Below are 16,834 nucleotides of genomic sequence, written 5' to 3' on the forward strand. Positions count from 1 at the left end.
GGTACTCACGTTGTAAACGCGGGGTTGTATTTTGCACCAAGGTAGTAGGAGTAGAGATTGAACATTCCAATCATAAAGGCCAGGAACACCATGATGAAGATGACCATGAACTTGAAGATATCCTTCACAGTCCTCCCCAAAGAGATCTGCAGGGGGCCGAAGCTTTCGTTGGCTGGAAGAATGTAAGCAATGCGGGAGAAGCTGAGTACCACAGCTATTGCATACAGTCCTTCTGAAATGATCTGAGGATCCGAGGGAAGCCACTTGTTCCTGGCTAAAACGATACATGTACACTAGGTATTAGTAACAAAAAGCGTTAGGTGGAAGCTGTTATGATAAATGAGCCCTTTGTCAAGACTGAACCTTGCGTTTGGCCAGGAGTTAAAGGAAAAATAAAGAGTTTTGGAACAAGTCACTGAAGTCAACAAACCACTGGTCACTGAAGTCCTCAGCGTGCTGTACAAATATAGGTGAGGAGAATTAGTTGTGGTTTTTACATGGCAAAAATGGGAAACGAGTGAGTCGCTGGGAGTTACCAAAGTCACACAACAAATAAACAGCTTGGGTTTAAACAAAGTTGATATTTTCTGTTTCCTACTTGTACATCAATGCCTTTTCCATCTGAAGCTCTTGGGATGGAGAACCAAAACCACCACAGTGGAATTTAGCTATAGATTTGGATATATGGCACCGTGTCAATATTTGGAAAGGAAACATTAAGGAGACTGAGATCTCTATCCCTACCATTAGATAAGAAAGTTCATATTCTTTCAGATAGAGCAGATATAACTATCAAGTGTATCATTTTCATGTTATCTTTAAATTAAAACCAATCTTTGCAGTCTAGTCACTCTAATATTTCTACATCAAAAAGCTTCCTGTCGATACCAGATATGCATCATTTATTTTATCTACTGAAAATTTGAACATTTATATTAATATAGCTTGTAAGTTTCCTTGCATCAACTGAGCTTCTTGATGAAAAGATTGTAACTCAGAGCTAAAACATGCAACACAGAAGTAAACTTAGGCATTGTTTGCAGTAATGTGAGGCAAAGGAAAAGCAGCAGATGGAAGCATTCGCAGGGTCTGGTTGTGACATTCTGCTCTGGACCCTTTGCACCTTAGTGTCATGAACTTACTTTAAATGGGTCAGCAGCAAACCACAGAGAATAAAACCACATCATCATCAAGTCACACATCAACAAGTCCAGAGAAGGGCCACGAGGATGATCAGGGACTGGAGCACCTCCCATATGAAGACAGGCTGAGAACATTGGGGTTGTTCAGCCTGGAGAAGAGAAGCTGCGTGGAGACCTCAGAGCAGCCTTCCAGTATCTGAAGGGGGCCTATAGGGATGCTGGGGAGGGACTCTTCATTAGGGACTGCAGTGACAGGACAAGGGGTAACGGGTTCAAACTGAAACAGGGGAAGTTTAGATTGGATCTAAGGAGGAAATTCTTTCCTGTGAGGGTGGTGAGGCACTGGAATGGGTTGCCCAGGGAGGTTGTGAATGCTCCATCCCTGGCAGTGTTCAAGGATAGGTTGGATGAAGCCTTGGGTGATACAGTTTAGTGTGAGGTGTCCCTGCCCACGGCAGGGGGGTTGGAACTGGATGATCTTAAGGTCCTTTCCAACCCTAACTATTCTGTGATTCTACTATTCTATCACCTCAGTGGCCTCCTGTTTGGCTTGGCAGAGAAGGAAGCTTACACACCAGGCAGGAAGCTGAGCCCATGGCTGTGCACAATGGTGGGAATCCCCATGGATTTTGCTCAGGGTTACATCTGAAGCTTGCAGAAGCATGCAATAAATCCAGTCCCCACACTGAGGTGCAAAGCTCTACTTATTTATGAATTTCAAAGAGAAACCATTTCAGCCATCAAAAAGAACTTTTAAAGGCTATGTTGCTGCTCGCATTTCCAAATGCTGGCAGATGATACAGGCTCTCCAAAAATAAAGTTTTTCTCTTGGAGGAGCAGCACTTTATGGTGTAATTGGAGTTTGTATTCCCATTATACAGGTGTTGGATATAACAGAGGTGTAGAGTGCACCAACAACTAGAAATGCAGCTCCAGATCCTACGTATATTCACACATCTCCCTCCTCTCACATTTGGAAAGCCAAGCAGGTTCATTAATCTGTGATTTAAATTATACTCTACTCACTCTCAGTTCCCAATTATTTGTTGCTCAAGCTATTATATCAGGATGTGATTGACCTGAATGTGGCCTTAACGTAAGATCAGAGACTGAATGAGGCTCAGATATCAGTTCCTTTCTGTCCCTTTAGGAAGATGGCTGGAATGGGTACATCTAAGCAGAATAATTTGGTTTGATCAGAAAAAAAGCCACATAAATATCACAAACTGAAAGCTGCTTTCAGCACTGCCACACATTAGCCTTAGGAAACTGGAAGCATTAAATAGCGAAAAGCATCTTACCATAAGTAAAATAAGCAACTTCAGGGGGAAGGGTGACATTATTGAGGTCATCATCTTGAACGTACTGATCTACGTACTGTTGTGCTTCGGTTGCTTTGAGAAAAGCCATGAACCTGGCAGTGAATGATGCCACGAAGATGGAGAGCATCCCAAAGTCCAGCAGGTTCCAGAGGTGCACCACGTATTCGCGTGGACCCTCTTCCCAGATCTCCTTGCACTCTGACCATATCATGCCTGCGGAAAGGACAGACCACATTTAAAGGGCAAACACAGAAAGTGCTTTTTGTATTCAGGCAGACCTGCTCCCTGGCTAACAGTAGCTTCTAAGAGAGCAACAAATGACTCTTCAATTGAATCAAACTTCTTGAGAATGGTCTGCATAAACTTCTAAAAATCATCAAAACTTAGAGCTTATGTTTCCTTTTGTGCATTATGGGGTGGAAACATCAAGATTTCACTATGTGAGTCAATGGTAAAGTAGATTTCTGGTGCTGTCAGAGAAAGCACAGATCAGAAACGAGGACAATAGAAAATCCTACTGCTGATCTATCTGGAAAAAATAGTAATGAATTTCCATACGTTCAAGTCTGAACTAGAACTTTGAAAACACTGAAATTAGGATCTTTCTGACAATAGGCTCACAGATAAACCTAAGCACCAAACCCAGATAATTCAAGCATTTGACATCCATATTCTACTGGCAGTTCTAGAGAGGCCAGGTGAATTCAGCAGGCAAACTGGAGCCAAGAGCTCAGGTCAAATTCAGTAACTTGCCCAAATTTCAATCACAGCAGGGCTTCTGAGCCAGAATCTTGCTTCTGAATAGCTAAAATAGCAGAATATTTAACCCACTGATAAATATTTCCTGCACTCTATTGAATCCTGTTTCCATAGCAGCAGTAAAATTCACATTTAACCAAGCAGGAGCAGTGCCTGCCAATTTCCATGTGGCTCCCTGCAACCTTGTCCTTTCTGTGAACTCTTCTTCATCCTCTTTGCTGGAAGCTCTCGTGGTGTGGCATGTAATTGCATTTGCTTGGCTACTTCAGAGACTCCTGGAAGCACGTGATGTCCCAAGAGATGCAGTTGAAGACTGAGTTATAGGGAAGGAAACAAGTCAGAGTGAATCTAGCCGGAGGATGAAGGAATGAAGAGCTCCTGCTGTCGGTCCTTGCATGGGGAAGGATTTGAGAGAAAAAGAAACCTAAATTATTGATACTACCATTGGCCAAGGAACAGCGGGTGCCCTCCATAGACCTGGAATCTCCAAGCAGGCCCCTTGACATGTATGTTGCTATAGGTTCTGCTCCATATAGATCTGTCTTGGGAGAGAGCCGGAGTCTCCTGAGTGTTGAGCAGAGCCAGAAGGAGGGCAGGAGAGGAGCCTCCCAGCTCTTCTCCTTGAGTCCTCAAGTGCTTGGCAGACTGGAAGCAGGAACTTCATCCCAAGCTGTCATGCACCAAGAGTAAGTTTTAATAATATATAGCTTAAGGGACAAGGTGGAAGAATTGGTTTCTCAGGAAGTGTCCTGGAGCCAGGATAAAATATTAAAGAAACATTTCTAGCTTAAAATATTAAAGAAACATTTCTAGCTTAAAAAAGTATTCCAGAAGTGATACGTAGGAGCCATTCATCCTATGCATTACGCATGAATGTTGTACAAAGGTACTAAAGCCCGTCTGGAAACATCACATGGGTGGTAACATTGCCCACCAAAGCACTTGTTCACTGGTGCCCAAAATGTCTTTTCCGGTTTAAATATTAACTCTCCCATCCAAATTTGTTTCTAATCTTGGTCACTTAATATACCTAAGTCACAGATTAATGAAGAAATGTCTAAAACTGAGTAGACTGACTAAAATTAGAATCACTCCATGGAGTTATCACACTATTGGGCTGTAATTTACATCATTCTTTTTGTCAGCGGTGTGGCAATCATTTTTTATCCATACATATGGAAAAATGTCCATTCAGGACAAGAAGAAAAGTTACAGTAATTACTTGGTCAGAACTCCTGGGTAATTGTGTATACATTGTGAGAGAGTAAGTCGAAGCTTCTCCTTAAGTAAAAATGAGAAGAGAAAAAGCAGCTAAAATTCAGGGGATGGGACTTAAAGATGAGATGTAAGAAATAAGGGAAGGGGATGAGGCCAAGCAGGTTTGCCAGGATGTAATTACATTCCAGTATGGTGTTTCTGAGGTCTCAGTGCTTCTGGGAGAGGTCATTTCCCAGCGTTTGACACACAGAGAGGTGGGATATAAGCAGCTTAATGGTCCCAAGGGAGAGGACCTTAGAGCTCTCTTGGACCACAGCAGGCTGTGACCAAGCATCTCCCTCTGAGTGGGACTCTTCACTTGGGCCATTACTTCTGCTCACTGATGCTCAACCTTTTGCTCATTGAGGAATGCTGACAAAGCTGATGTATTTTCACTGCATCCAAGGAAAGTTTTTAATAGGACCATTTATACATATATATAAATATTTATATGCCTACCTATGTGTGTGTATATGTATATATATGTGTGTATGTGTTTATATATACATATATATCTGCCTGTCTTGGTTTAGGTATTTAATTGCAAGTGTGTGTATATTAGCCTTCATAATCAAGTGTTGCTAGAAATCTTGTGATTCACCTTAGGACTGCAAACTGCTGCTGATTGACACGTGTAACCCTTTAAATGAATACTGTTGACCAAGTCTGACACTCAAACTAGATCCAGCTACACCTATGTTCTATCAGAAGTTTAGAAAGCAAGGGGGTCTGCTCTGAACCTCAAGACTCAACAGAAGGGTCTTCCTTATTCCCTTACATCCCCAGTTTCTGTACACATCACATTTGTCCAATTCTGTATAAAACACTGAAGCCTGATTCTGTATAAATCATTATCAATTCTGACACCATTTCCTTTTGTATGTAGTAGGATGAACCTTGCACCAAATTCTGTTGAGTCAGACTTCTATAAATTTGTGTTAAAATCACTTTGCTGCCATTTCTGATGGTGATTCTTTGAGTGATCCCAACCACTCTTTTCACAATAGAGTCAAGCTACAGGCACAGCCCATCTGGAAGAAAAATGGAAGTGTACAGGAAGTACTGATCACCACCTGCTCACAGAAAGGAGCAGTTTGTCTGAGTTTTATATTCACTGGCCGGGTACATAAAGCACGAGCAGATGATGGTGCAGAGTTGATTTTGAGCCTTCCTGGATCCACCAAAAGGCTGTTGGATTAAGAGAGAGATTTGTGCTCAGACTGTGTCTACCCAGAGCTTAACTGCTACTTTGGCTGCTTCTGCAGTGGGGATTTTATCTAAATAAACCTCCCTGCTTCCAATGCTCACTTTTGTCCCTATTGTGCACAAGGAAAATCACAGCCTTCCTCACTTGAAGGGGAGAGAAAAGAAGAGGTAGCCAAGGCATACGAGCCACAGATGCTTTAGCTGAAATTGCTCTGCCCCATGTATAAAGGGGCAAGTTCTCCTCTCAGAGCATCATAGAATGCTTTTTCTCTGCAATGACAAATTTACAATCTGTAGCTCTTGGATGCTTTTTCATAACAAAGAGGAGTGACACCAGAAAGGCATTCTCCCACCTAAAATGCTATCTGGTTGTGCATGGGGATGTTAAATGGGCTACCAGCATTACCTGGCTGATCCAGCAATGCTCTATAGCCATTTTAGAGGTGCAAGCTAATGGAAAGTAAAGCAGGATGAAGTGCTTGCCTGGCTGAAAGTCACTGCTCCTGCTCCATTTACTTCATTACCCACCTCCATTACAAGTAGTTGGGAGCAGGAAATGGCAATGGTATCATTCTGCATAATCCCAGTCTGAAATTCTCCTACTGGTAGTTTTCTCTTAAGATACACACACATGGATCAATTTTCAGTATCTCCAGCAAGACTAATTGCAGGGACTGCTGTTACAGGTTGTGCTTGCTTGTGGCCGCACTATGCTATGCTAATGTAACACATTCTCCTCGAATAAGGCTGTTCTGAACACGCATCATAATTTCATGGTTGACAGGCAGATAACGCAGACAGCCAATTTTCTCCCCAAAAAAGAACCAAGATCAGGGACCTGTAAGCTAATTTCTCAAAAACGGCCTGCTATTGTTGGAACCAGTAATGTACCATCAGCATTCATCACTGCTGCCACAGCGTGAAGGAGGAAAGAGAAAGAAGAGAAACAGAAGGAAGGGATTTGCAGGCTGAGAATAAATGAAATTACACTTTTTGATCATACTATGAAACAAACTGTAGGTAGCACACATACACTGTTGAGTCTGGAGACAGCAACCGCAGGTTTTGTCTGGTAGGCTTAAATACAGCTATGTGTATTTAGTAGACAAGAGTTAGATTTATTATACTTTAACATAAACTTTGCATTTCCATTTGCCTCTTTGGAAAATAACTTCTTGGCAGCTTTACCTGTGATATTTCTTCATAAAATTTACATTTATTTGATTATATTTCTACTTGTATCTGCATATTTATAATACCTGTGAGATTTTTGCACCAAAAATGCTGGGCAGTCCTCCCCCTTTAGTGCATTTACAGTGCTTTAAGGTCAGGGTCACATATGGAGCTCAACAAATGGCAAAGCCCCTGTGACAGCTATCCACAAACCACGTGCATCAAACTTTCACCATGGCATTGCTGAACCATCACTTGAAGGCTTTATGTAGGGAGACAGGTATAATGGCCAGAGAATATTGCCAGTGCTGATGTAGGCAGTCATTAGAAAATCTCATTATATTCAGCAATCTGTACAATGAATCGCTTTTTCTCTCCCAGAAAAGTGAAAACCTTAGCTTCAAATTAAATGTTTTCTTTTTCGTCTCTCAGGAACTTACCAGGCAGACAGATACCCAGTGCCTATAAGAAAAGAATACCTGGTCTGAAATCTAATCATCTTGGTCCAACTGTTTTAGTATCATCTTTAAAATGCATCTTACAGACTTACTCTATCCAGTCTGGCATCTATTCCATATTTTCTAACCTAATATCCTGTATGGGGTTCTGATTATTGTGGGGACAGGGAACAAAGAAATGGTGGCTAGGAAGCCATCAGATAGAGCAGCCTTATCCTATTTTTCAAGGGAGTTTAATGCCATCAGTATTTATGGAACAGTGGAATTTGCTCCAAGAGATTCAAGATCATGGTGGTGAGTAAAAATAGATACAGAAGAGGCAGACAAAGATTCTGCAGGGTTGGTAGGCTCAATTTCCCAATAAATCCTTCTGAGCTTGTTTGGATGAGTGGTTCAAGACAGCTGACCTGCCAGGAATAAATTATGCCTATAGGAAAAGTAATATACCTGAAGTTGCCTAAAACTCCCTGGAAGTTTGATCTGTGCATGTGACATACTTTTGCACTTGAAGGGTTTATCCATGTGAAACCCTACTTTATAATTGCTGGATAACTGAATTTCTTTTAGAAGATGTGAATGCTGTGCTGTTCCTTCACCAGTAACAATACATACAATGGATTTAATAAAATCCAACTCTTATAAACCTAACAGTTTTCATCACCAGGTCTCAGAGTTCATTACAAGGACATAAATAGCTTACAAAAAATAAATACCCATTTTGCAGATGAAGAACCGGAGGTTATTCAGTTCAGTGAGGATCATTGAGGCTCATTCATCCTTCATATAAATGGATGTCATGGCAGGGTAATAAAAGATTTTGGTGGTCACCCACATCCCAGTGGACACATTTCTTTCTGCTCACTTTTGATATAACAACATCTTACAGCAAAGCTATGAGTTTGTATGACTATATTACCTTTGTTAAGATGCAATGATTAAACCAAGAGGCAAACAAACAACACCTATGGCATTCAACATGGAAAATCAGGAAAGTGAGAATTTGCTGAGCATCATTCAGTGTTTTCAAAAGCAGTGACCAAGATCAAAGTCTTCTTCGATCTTGGAGGACTCACAGACACTTTGGTTTTGCTTACCCAATACCCACTTCATGATCAGCAATTCTGTCCATGAGAACTGAGTTGTTTTGACTCTAAATATTTGTTTTGGGTGATCCGTGATGGTCTCGTTGGGGAGATTTTTCACTCCTTCAAACCGATCTGATGCATTCACTACTAACAGTCCAAGGAAGATTGTGAAAGAAACTGCATGTGCCACAAACTTCATGAAAGGACTTCGGAGGGTCCGACCCAGCTGCAATGAAACATACAAGATATAAGATCTATTTTCCCTTATTTACCTCCTGAAACGATGTTCCTATGGAAGTTGGAACCATTTGACCATGGTGAAAAGGATTCAGAAACGATTTCCAGATTATGAACTAAATGTGGCTTTGATTTGTTCACGTTGTTCTCTGCTATTACTAGACATTATGCATTGGCAGTTTAAATTATGCCCCTTGGATGATTTTCTATGCATGGCAGTATCTTACGTTGCTCCTTTATAAACAAATAACATATCTAATTGTCCTGGCCATATGGCAAGTGGAAAATGAAAAGACAGGGCATTTATATAAGAGACATGCTTGTGTGTATACATGTTATACGAATGTACTCATGTGTGGCAATATAAATCCTAATGATGGGTCTTCTTCCCATCCTTACATCATTGTTATATATTAGAATATTTTATTAATGCTGAATTCTTGGTTCATTAACAATGTGTAGGAAATAGCCTTCAGTTTAAGTATTCTTTAATGTTTGTAATATGCTTTGATATGACAGCCTCCTCTTGTTATTACTACAAAAGCTCAAGATTCACTCTCCAGAACACAAGGGTTTATTTCAAGACATTAAGCCAAGAATCAGAGCACAGATCCCTTCACTACAGTTAATATTGATCCCATTCTTCTTGAAAAGCTTGCTTTATTAATTAATTTAAATAACACTTTTTCATTTTACATTTTCTGTGACCTAAGAAAACGTTACTCCAGAAAACTGTCAGGCTAGAAGCATTTTTAGGAGCACAAAGACTGACGCCTGCAGTGTTGGACACAATAGATTGGAAGTGCCATCCTGTATGTGCCCTTTCCAAAACGCCCTCAAAGCAAATGGGACCTTTTTGCACTATATTACTCATTGATTCATTTCCATTGATGACATAGTATCCTTAAAATTTTCTTAATATCTACTGACTTGATAATAAAACCCCTTATTAACAGGTTCTCTCTTTTCTGAGGCCAGTAAGGATGTGTTTAAGTATGTAGGTGTCACACTCAATCAAACCCCAAGTTTCTTTAATTTTCTCTAGGAATATTACGGCAGATGTAGGAATAAATGAAGTGTGTTAAACCAATCCCAACACTTGCGATGCTGGTTCACTCCTCTGCCATAAAGCTTGGTGTGAGTCCTCAGCAGCTTCTTACAGCTGGTGTTGGGTAGATTTATGCTTTGTAGCAGAACTTACATTCCCAGTACAGAGCTGATGGGGTGATGGGATGTGTTTGAACAATGTCCTAATTGTTGTGTCATAATCTCAAATGTTTTCCTGTCTGAGAGAGTTCAAATTGCAAGAGTAGAGAGGGATAAGTATATGGGGCTTTACCAACAAAGGCTTAAGAAAGTGCATTAGCAATCTGTACAGGACTCATTTCTACCCTGAATTCACTAAAAAAGAAGCAGCACTGTCTATTGAACTATGAATTATCTCCAAATACTTACTTTTTTGCTGCCTACAGAAACTTTAGAAAGAGACCTGAGATTAAAGTAGCTTAGCTTTGGTTATCAGAGAAATAATCACATACATTACAGAACCAAATGAATTCTATGGGTAATTTCACTCGGTTCTTTATTGATTTAACAAAAGTCTGCCTTTAGTCAGTGTTACATCAGCATTTTATTCCCTGTATTACAATGGAAAGCTTACAATTTTTTCTTGAGCTGATGCTTTTCAACATCTTCTCAGAAATCTGATTTTTAGCTAAGAGGTACAGGATGCCAATGCATTGACTAGAATATTCTGTAACAAATTAATGGAGCATCAGTTCCTTCAGTCAGCCTAATGCTTTATGACAACAAGATGTATTTTTCAATCAATATGATACAGTTAAACTCAAGGTGTGTAACTACTTGGATGTATCAATTTTTCAATTATGGTTAAAAATCAAAACATCATCTTCCATCAAATTGGGATTGCAGGGAAGTGGCTGCCTGTCACTGTTAAGACAGAAACACTGACAGTGTGAATACACAGGTTCACTCTTCAAAGAATAGCCCATTTCATGACTTAGTACCCTATCTATATTATAGGAATATAGTGAAAGGTGCAGACATGTCAAAATGAAAATATATAAAATGTGATATGGAAACCAAGTTTTCCAAATGCAAATTAACCCAAGAGACAAGAATAAATAAAGACAGAACCATCATAAAGAAAAAAGACGTTAATATTATCAATATTATGCTCACAGCAAAGCATAAAGAATATTGCAGTAAATTTATGTAGCTCAGCTGGGGAGGGAATTACCCAGAGTAGAAAGATAGAGATCCAGCTTTAGGTGCAGTGAACTATTCAGGTTTGGTGCTTAAACAATGCTGAGTCTGTCACAGTGAGAGCTGCAGTCCATAAATCCCCAGCATGGCTACATGAACAACCCAGGCAATGAGAGCTGTGTGTAAGCAACCACTGCCAGTGTTATAACATTTGAATGTGCCCTTCAACTGGGCAGAGGCAAGAAGCTCTTGAAGTTCTGCACAGTCCAGTCTCACTTGCTCTTGCTATTACATTTTTGGGCAGCAGACGGTGCAATTTTTCCATTCTATCTCTTATCTATTTTGATCACCAGTGAAACACGTTTTGGACACCGACATACCAAGCAACAGTTCATTTCATTGACGTGGTCTCCATGAGATGGATGAGTCAGCAGAGAGATTTCAGGATAGGATGGGCTGACACTCTGCAGGTCTTGTCAACAGTTTGTGCATCCAGAGGTGAATGAACCCCTGACACTGAAATTGGTTTTGATAAAGACAGCTCTGTGCAGAACAAGACTTACAAGCTCAGTTGCAAACTTAATTCCTCTAACAGAATGTACTTTCCTTGAAGATATTCTGGAGGATAGCAAGCATTAAACATGTTTTGCCACCTCAGATGTTCTGCAAGGCTGTTTGCAGAAGGGTTTTCTGATTGCACTAACATAAATCTTTTCAAATTACAGCCTTTCCTTAATACCCATCCGTGGATCTATAATTTCTTGGACTTGACAAATTTAGAAAGGATTCCCCACTGGCTTTTAAAGGAAATGGAAGAAGATGCTTTGAATCCTGAATACATTAGCAGTGCCAGGGTTCATTTTGATCAAATTTAAGTACCTCTGATAAGCCTCCTGCTGAAGACCTCTGCCTTGTAATGGATGATGTTGCTGGCTATTGCTGAATGCAAAATGATCTACCCTGCCTCCCTGTTCTTCCATAGCAAGAGCAGTATCACTCAGCCACACACATATTTATCCTGAAGAACAGATTCTTTCAGGATGAAAACCTCACTATGGGTTTCATACCACAGACCACTCAAGCTTTTAACTAAGCTATAGTTGGCTCTGGTTCTTTGACCTCTAGGTCTTGGCAAACTCTTCTGCTCTGTCTGATGCTGTGAGCTTTAGTACGGCCCTATTTAGGTACGTGGCAGATTTCCAAGTCTCATCATCTTTTCCCTCAAAATCCTGAAGATTGTACAACTAAGTCTAGTGTTCTCTGCAGAACTAAGCAGTCCCCTGGGGCTTGCCAAAGTTTCAGGCATGTGTGCCATAATAATGCTCCACTAACTAAAAATACAAGATCAGAAAGAAGAAGGAAAAGGAAGAAAGAAGCTTTGAGTAAGGCTTTAGGTACTTAAAAAAACAGAAGTACATAAAAAGGAATGAGAGTTTAAACATCAGAGTTAACTAAAAGGGCAATAAAAATCTTCTTTAGTCATTTCCCATTTTGGTGGTTTTTCATTTCTTTTTTCATCCCACTGCCACATTGTTATCTCCTATCTATTTCTTGCTGCTATTCTTTTCTTGTCACCCAGCATCTTACCCTCTTCTCCCCTCATGCCACCTGTTTTACACATAAATATGAACCTCAAACCATGTTTAGTAGCTCCATTTGTGTATATCAAGCAACACTGCATGCTTTCTTTCCTCTGGGGCAATCTTAGAGGATAGAGGATAGCAAGAACCACTTCCCAACCATATTACAGAAAAACATGTGACTTCATTCACACCATAAAAGCCATGCACCTTAATGCGTTTGTACCTTGCTGCAGGGAGCGATCCAGTAGGCTATGGCAAGGAAGGGCAAGCCAATGGAGACCCCAAAAACGGCCAAGAACTTCACAGCTATAGATTGCTGCCGTAAGCCTGAGAGGTTTTCATACCACATGGTGAGCAATTGCTGCTGGCAGTTGGGATGAGCAACAAACTGTAAGAGAAACAGAAAGAGAAGTATCAAGAGCATTGTCTGAAGAGGATGAGATTTCAGTGAATAACCTGATGAAATTCCCAGTGGAACAAGGCAAGGCATGTCTTTGTTGTCTGACATAGCTTAGGGTTTCACAAGCAGACAGCTGCAAACCAGGCACCCAAAATCCCCAGGAACTTGGCAGGAGGTGTTTGACTCCTGCTTCTTGCCTTCTCTAGATAAGGGTTTTGGCAGACAGCAGAAGGACTAGACCAAAACCCAGCATCCATCAGTGGCCAGCACTGATAGAGTGCCTCTGTGGGCAAATTACCTCTTGAGGTAAGACAGGCTACATGGAGATTCAGAAGAGGAACAGAGAGGCACTTTGATGTCAAGCTGAAAGAAACCTCTGATAACTTGCTAAAGAGGCCATTGAAATAGTAGTTCAACACAGCGCTAGTATGATATTGTTCTATTCACTGCATATGGACCCAAAGTGAACCATTCCACCCAGTTCTCCTTCTCCTGTAAACTGTAAGAGGTCTGGCTGGTATTCTCCTACTTTGAATGCTTTATCTCAGAGTTCCTCTCAAAAAGTGACAGCTCATTCTTTACTGATCAGACAAAATGACGAATTGAAAAGCAGAAAGAAAAGCTGTGGTGCTCTGGTACAGAAAGTACATGTTTTGTATCCTGCAACTGAGAATGTTCTTCAGTTTATTGTTCAGAGGGAAAAGAAAAGGGGAGCAGCAGACAACTGAAAAGGGCAATTTCTTAATAGCAAAATTACAGAATCACTGGATCCCCTGGAAGAGTTTTATAATAAAACATTAAACTTCTTCATTTCATATTGTTCTTCAGGGTGATTGAATTTAGGATGTGACTGCCCTTAATCACAAAGGAAGATAATTAAAAGGCAAAAAAGCTGAAAGAAAAGACAAAATATAAATAAGCTGCTAAGGCAGCTGATTGCATTAGCAGAACCCAGTGTTTCATTTATGAGTTGTGTGGCTGAATAAATGTTCTTGGGAGGGAAATGTAAAACCCTCCACTATTCCAGAAAGCATTTCTGGAGGTGAAGGGGAGGATAAGGGGGAAGAGAAAGGAAGAGAGAAGGAAAAGCAGAGGTTAGTAAGGGCCTTCATGGCTGCTGTTGCCCCTGCCTGGCAAGGTGGCCACAGACCACATCTGGCAGCTGCCCCATTGCCCAGCTTCAGCCCTTTAAGGTGCATCCAGGCAGGGGAATTTCAGCTGTAGCCTGTAGTTTTATTTGGACTGAAAAGTAGAGAATGTTGGAACTGTGTTTTCATCTTCACTATCTATGAACCCATGATCAAATAGCCAATTTAATGGACCCTTTTCTAGATGTTTGCATAATAACAAAACCATTATTGCGAGTTTAAACGATCGGATCGGTTCGTTGCTAGTGCAGAATGAAATACAGTTGCACAGTAATTAGGATTGCCATGGAATAGCACATTTCCTTCTGTAACAGCACATTAGCAGCTATTTAAAATGTGCTTCTTCAGATGAATTACGCTTTGGGGGTCTGCATTTCTCAAAATGAACAAAATAGAAAAGACTTCACCCCTTCCACTGAATAAATCTATCAGAGTGAAGATATTTAGATAGGTGATTTTAGCCTCTTTTGTCTTCAGAATCTTTTCCTGGAAATGTTAACATTTTAATACACTTTCTTACGAGCTGCTTTCAAAAGAAGAAGAAAGAGACATTCTATAAATCATCAGTCCCAACCCTTCTGAGCATCCGAAGTTTATGGTTGAGGTGATGACAGCAGTCTTGCAAGGAAGCATTTCCTAACGCCCAGTGTTCATGTTTGCACTATTGTTGATAGGGCTTATTGTCTTTCTGGCAAATGGACAGAAAGATGAAGTGGAAGGAAGCAAAGCACAGAATCGATTCCCTTTGTAAAGTTTGTTTTCAGATATGATCAATTCAACATGGAAAGGAAAATGACACCGGTAGATGTGCAGACTTCTGAGTTGAAGGGTCAAAGCAACAGCCAGGCTTTCACCTGCTCTTCTAATTGTTCATTGCATCATGCAAATTGATTCAGACAAAAAAATTCAGTTGGCCTTGGCCATCAGAGAGTCATAGGCTTTTTCTGGTTGGCATTTCAGAGAATTCATAGGATTTAATATGTTCAGTTTTTCCCCTCTGTCTGGGAACAGCTACAATGAAAATACAAATATAGGAAAATCAAGCAGGAATTGCCATAAAACTAAGTTCAGTGGAACAATTTATCTTGTTCAAGGCAATAGAGGTTGGCAGTATGCCATAGAGCCTTTATGCTGTTCATCTTACTCTAATTATTACAAAAAAAGAGAGAAAAATAAGAACAGGATAAGAAAGAGCATGAATGAGTTTTGATCTGTTATTTGCTGACAGCAAGCAGTACAGTTTTTCATTATGTTTGCTCCATCAGATATTCACAGAATCCTAGAATGGTTTGGGTTGGAAGGGATCTTAAAGCTCCTCCAGCTCCAACCCCTGCCACGAACAGGGACACCTTCCACTAGAGCAGCTTGCTCCAAGCCCCTGTGTCCAACCTGGCCTTGAACACTGCCAGGGATGGGGCAGCCACAGCTTCTCTGGGCACCCTGTGCCAGCGCCTCAGCACCCTCACAGGGAAGAGCTTCTGCCTAAGAGCTCAGCTCAGTCTCCCCTCTGGCAGGTTAAAGCCATTCCCCTTGTCCTAGCCCTACAGGCCCTTTTCCAAAGCCCCCCTCCATGTTTCCTGTAGCCCCTTTAGGCACTGGAGCTGCTCTAAGGTATCCTCTTAAGGAGCCTTCTCCAGGCTGCACAAGCCACCTCTCTCAGCCTGTCTTCACAGCAGAGCTGCTCCAGCCTTCTCAGCATCTTTGTGGCCTCCACGTCCACTTATGCTGGGTGCTCCAGAGCTGGATGCAGTACTCCATGTGGGGCTAACGACAGTGAGCCCTTGGACAAGGCCAGCCTTCTCTCTATTAACATTTCAGAAACTGAGCTTAGATCTCATCAAAGACATTACAGAGCCATTCAACTTTCCCTCTTCTCTGGGAACAGGCACTGACACCAAGTTAAAGATTACACTAATACTTTGCTTAGTGTCACAGGCACAGAAAAGAATAGAGTTTGGCACAAAAGCTTCAAGGCAGAATGCTTCAAGTTGTAATGAAAACTGGTGATGTGCTGCATTTTCAGATGCCTAAATGCTGCTATGCTTTTTCAAACTTCCCATTAAATGCTATTCTCCTTTCTGTAGTACTGGAAAACCACACTAGGAAGCTTTTAGGGGCAAACTGTGGCTCCTCCTGTGCTGCAGCCCAGAAGAAGAGAAAGGCAGAAAGCTTTGCAACAAGACCCCTGCGGCTGAGGCTGGGCAGAAGGAAGAGATATCACTGATTGAAATGGAAACACTGGCAGTGGAGGGGGTTGTGTGAGTCCAAAAAGAGCCATTTAAAAGCATTAAATGCTTTATCTCCTGAACAGAGTGAGTCCCCTCCAAGCTGGTAAAAGTAATGCACCAGGGTCTGGGCAGCTCAAGGGTTTTCCAGTGCTGCTGCATTCAGAAACCACAGTGGGCGCTTTTCTGGTCCCATGGCACAGGGCCCCCAGTAGATGGCAGTGATTTTTCCTTATACCGTGCATACGTCTCTGATTTAGGAAGAAAATTGTACTTCCCTTCAGCAAATTTCATTACTTTTTTTTTAAGTTAAAAAAGGCTAAAAAAAAATTAAATAAATAAACCCACCCGTCAATCCGAACAGCCGGCTCAAATAATGAAGCTGTCAAAGTGGCAGTTTTGAGAGCCACTGAAAGACACAGGAAAGCAATGACACCTCCAAAAGCCACAGTTCTGTGTTACAGGGGATTAAATGAGCTGAATATTTGTCTCGAATAGGGAAAAAAAAGTCTCTCAAAGCCTTCAGTGGGAATTGAAAGGGCCCAAAGGAACTGTTTTACACACAGAAATACAGAGACCACTGCGGATACCGGATTGAATGATAGCTCTTCCA

The 16,834-nt window shown here is 41.1% G+C and overlaps 1 protein-coding gene across 3 annotated transcripts in view; it reads right to left on the minus strand.

Annotated features, from left to right (window-relative positions):
* Positions 1–16,834, minus strand: part of TRPC7 (transient receptor potential cation channel subfamily C member 7) — a 76,704-nt gene that overhangs the window by 16,563 nt on the left and 43,307 nt on the right. For all 3 annotated transcript variants that reach the window (XM_057409446.1, XM_057409444.1, XM_057409447.1), the window contains exons 4-7: positions 12,672–12,836; positions 8,412–8,628; positions 2,444–2,677; positions 10–274 (exon numbers count right to left, since the gene is read on the minus strand). In XM_057409446.1, coding sequence (XP_057265429.1) covers positions 10–274; positions 2,444–2,677; positions 8,412–8,628; positions 12,672–12,836 — 881 coding nt within the window. The remainder of the gene's footprint in view (positions 1–9; positions 275–2,443; positions 2,678–8,411; positions 8,629–12,671; positions 12,837–16,834) is intronic.

The sequence above is a fragment of the Pezoporus wallicus genome, unplaced genomic scaffold, assembly GCF_028554395.1.
Source record: "Pezoporus wallicus isolate ANWC-B61680 ecotype Strahan unplaced genomic scaffold, APGP_CSIRO_Pwel_v1 contig_8166, whole genome shotgun sequence".
In the NCBI taxonomy this organism is placed as follows: domain Eukaryota; kingdom Metazoa; phylum Chordata; class Aves; order Psittaciformes; family Psittacidae; genus Pezoporus; species Pezoporus wallicus.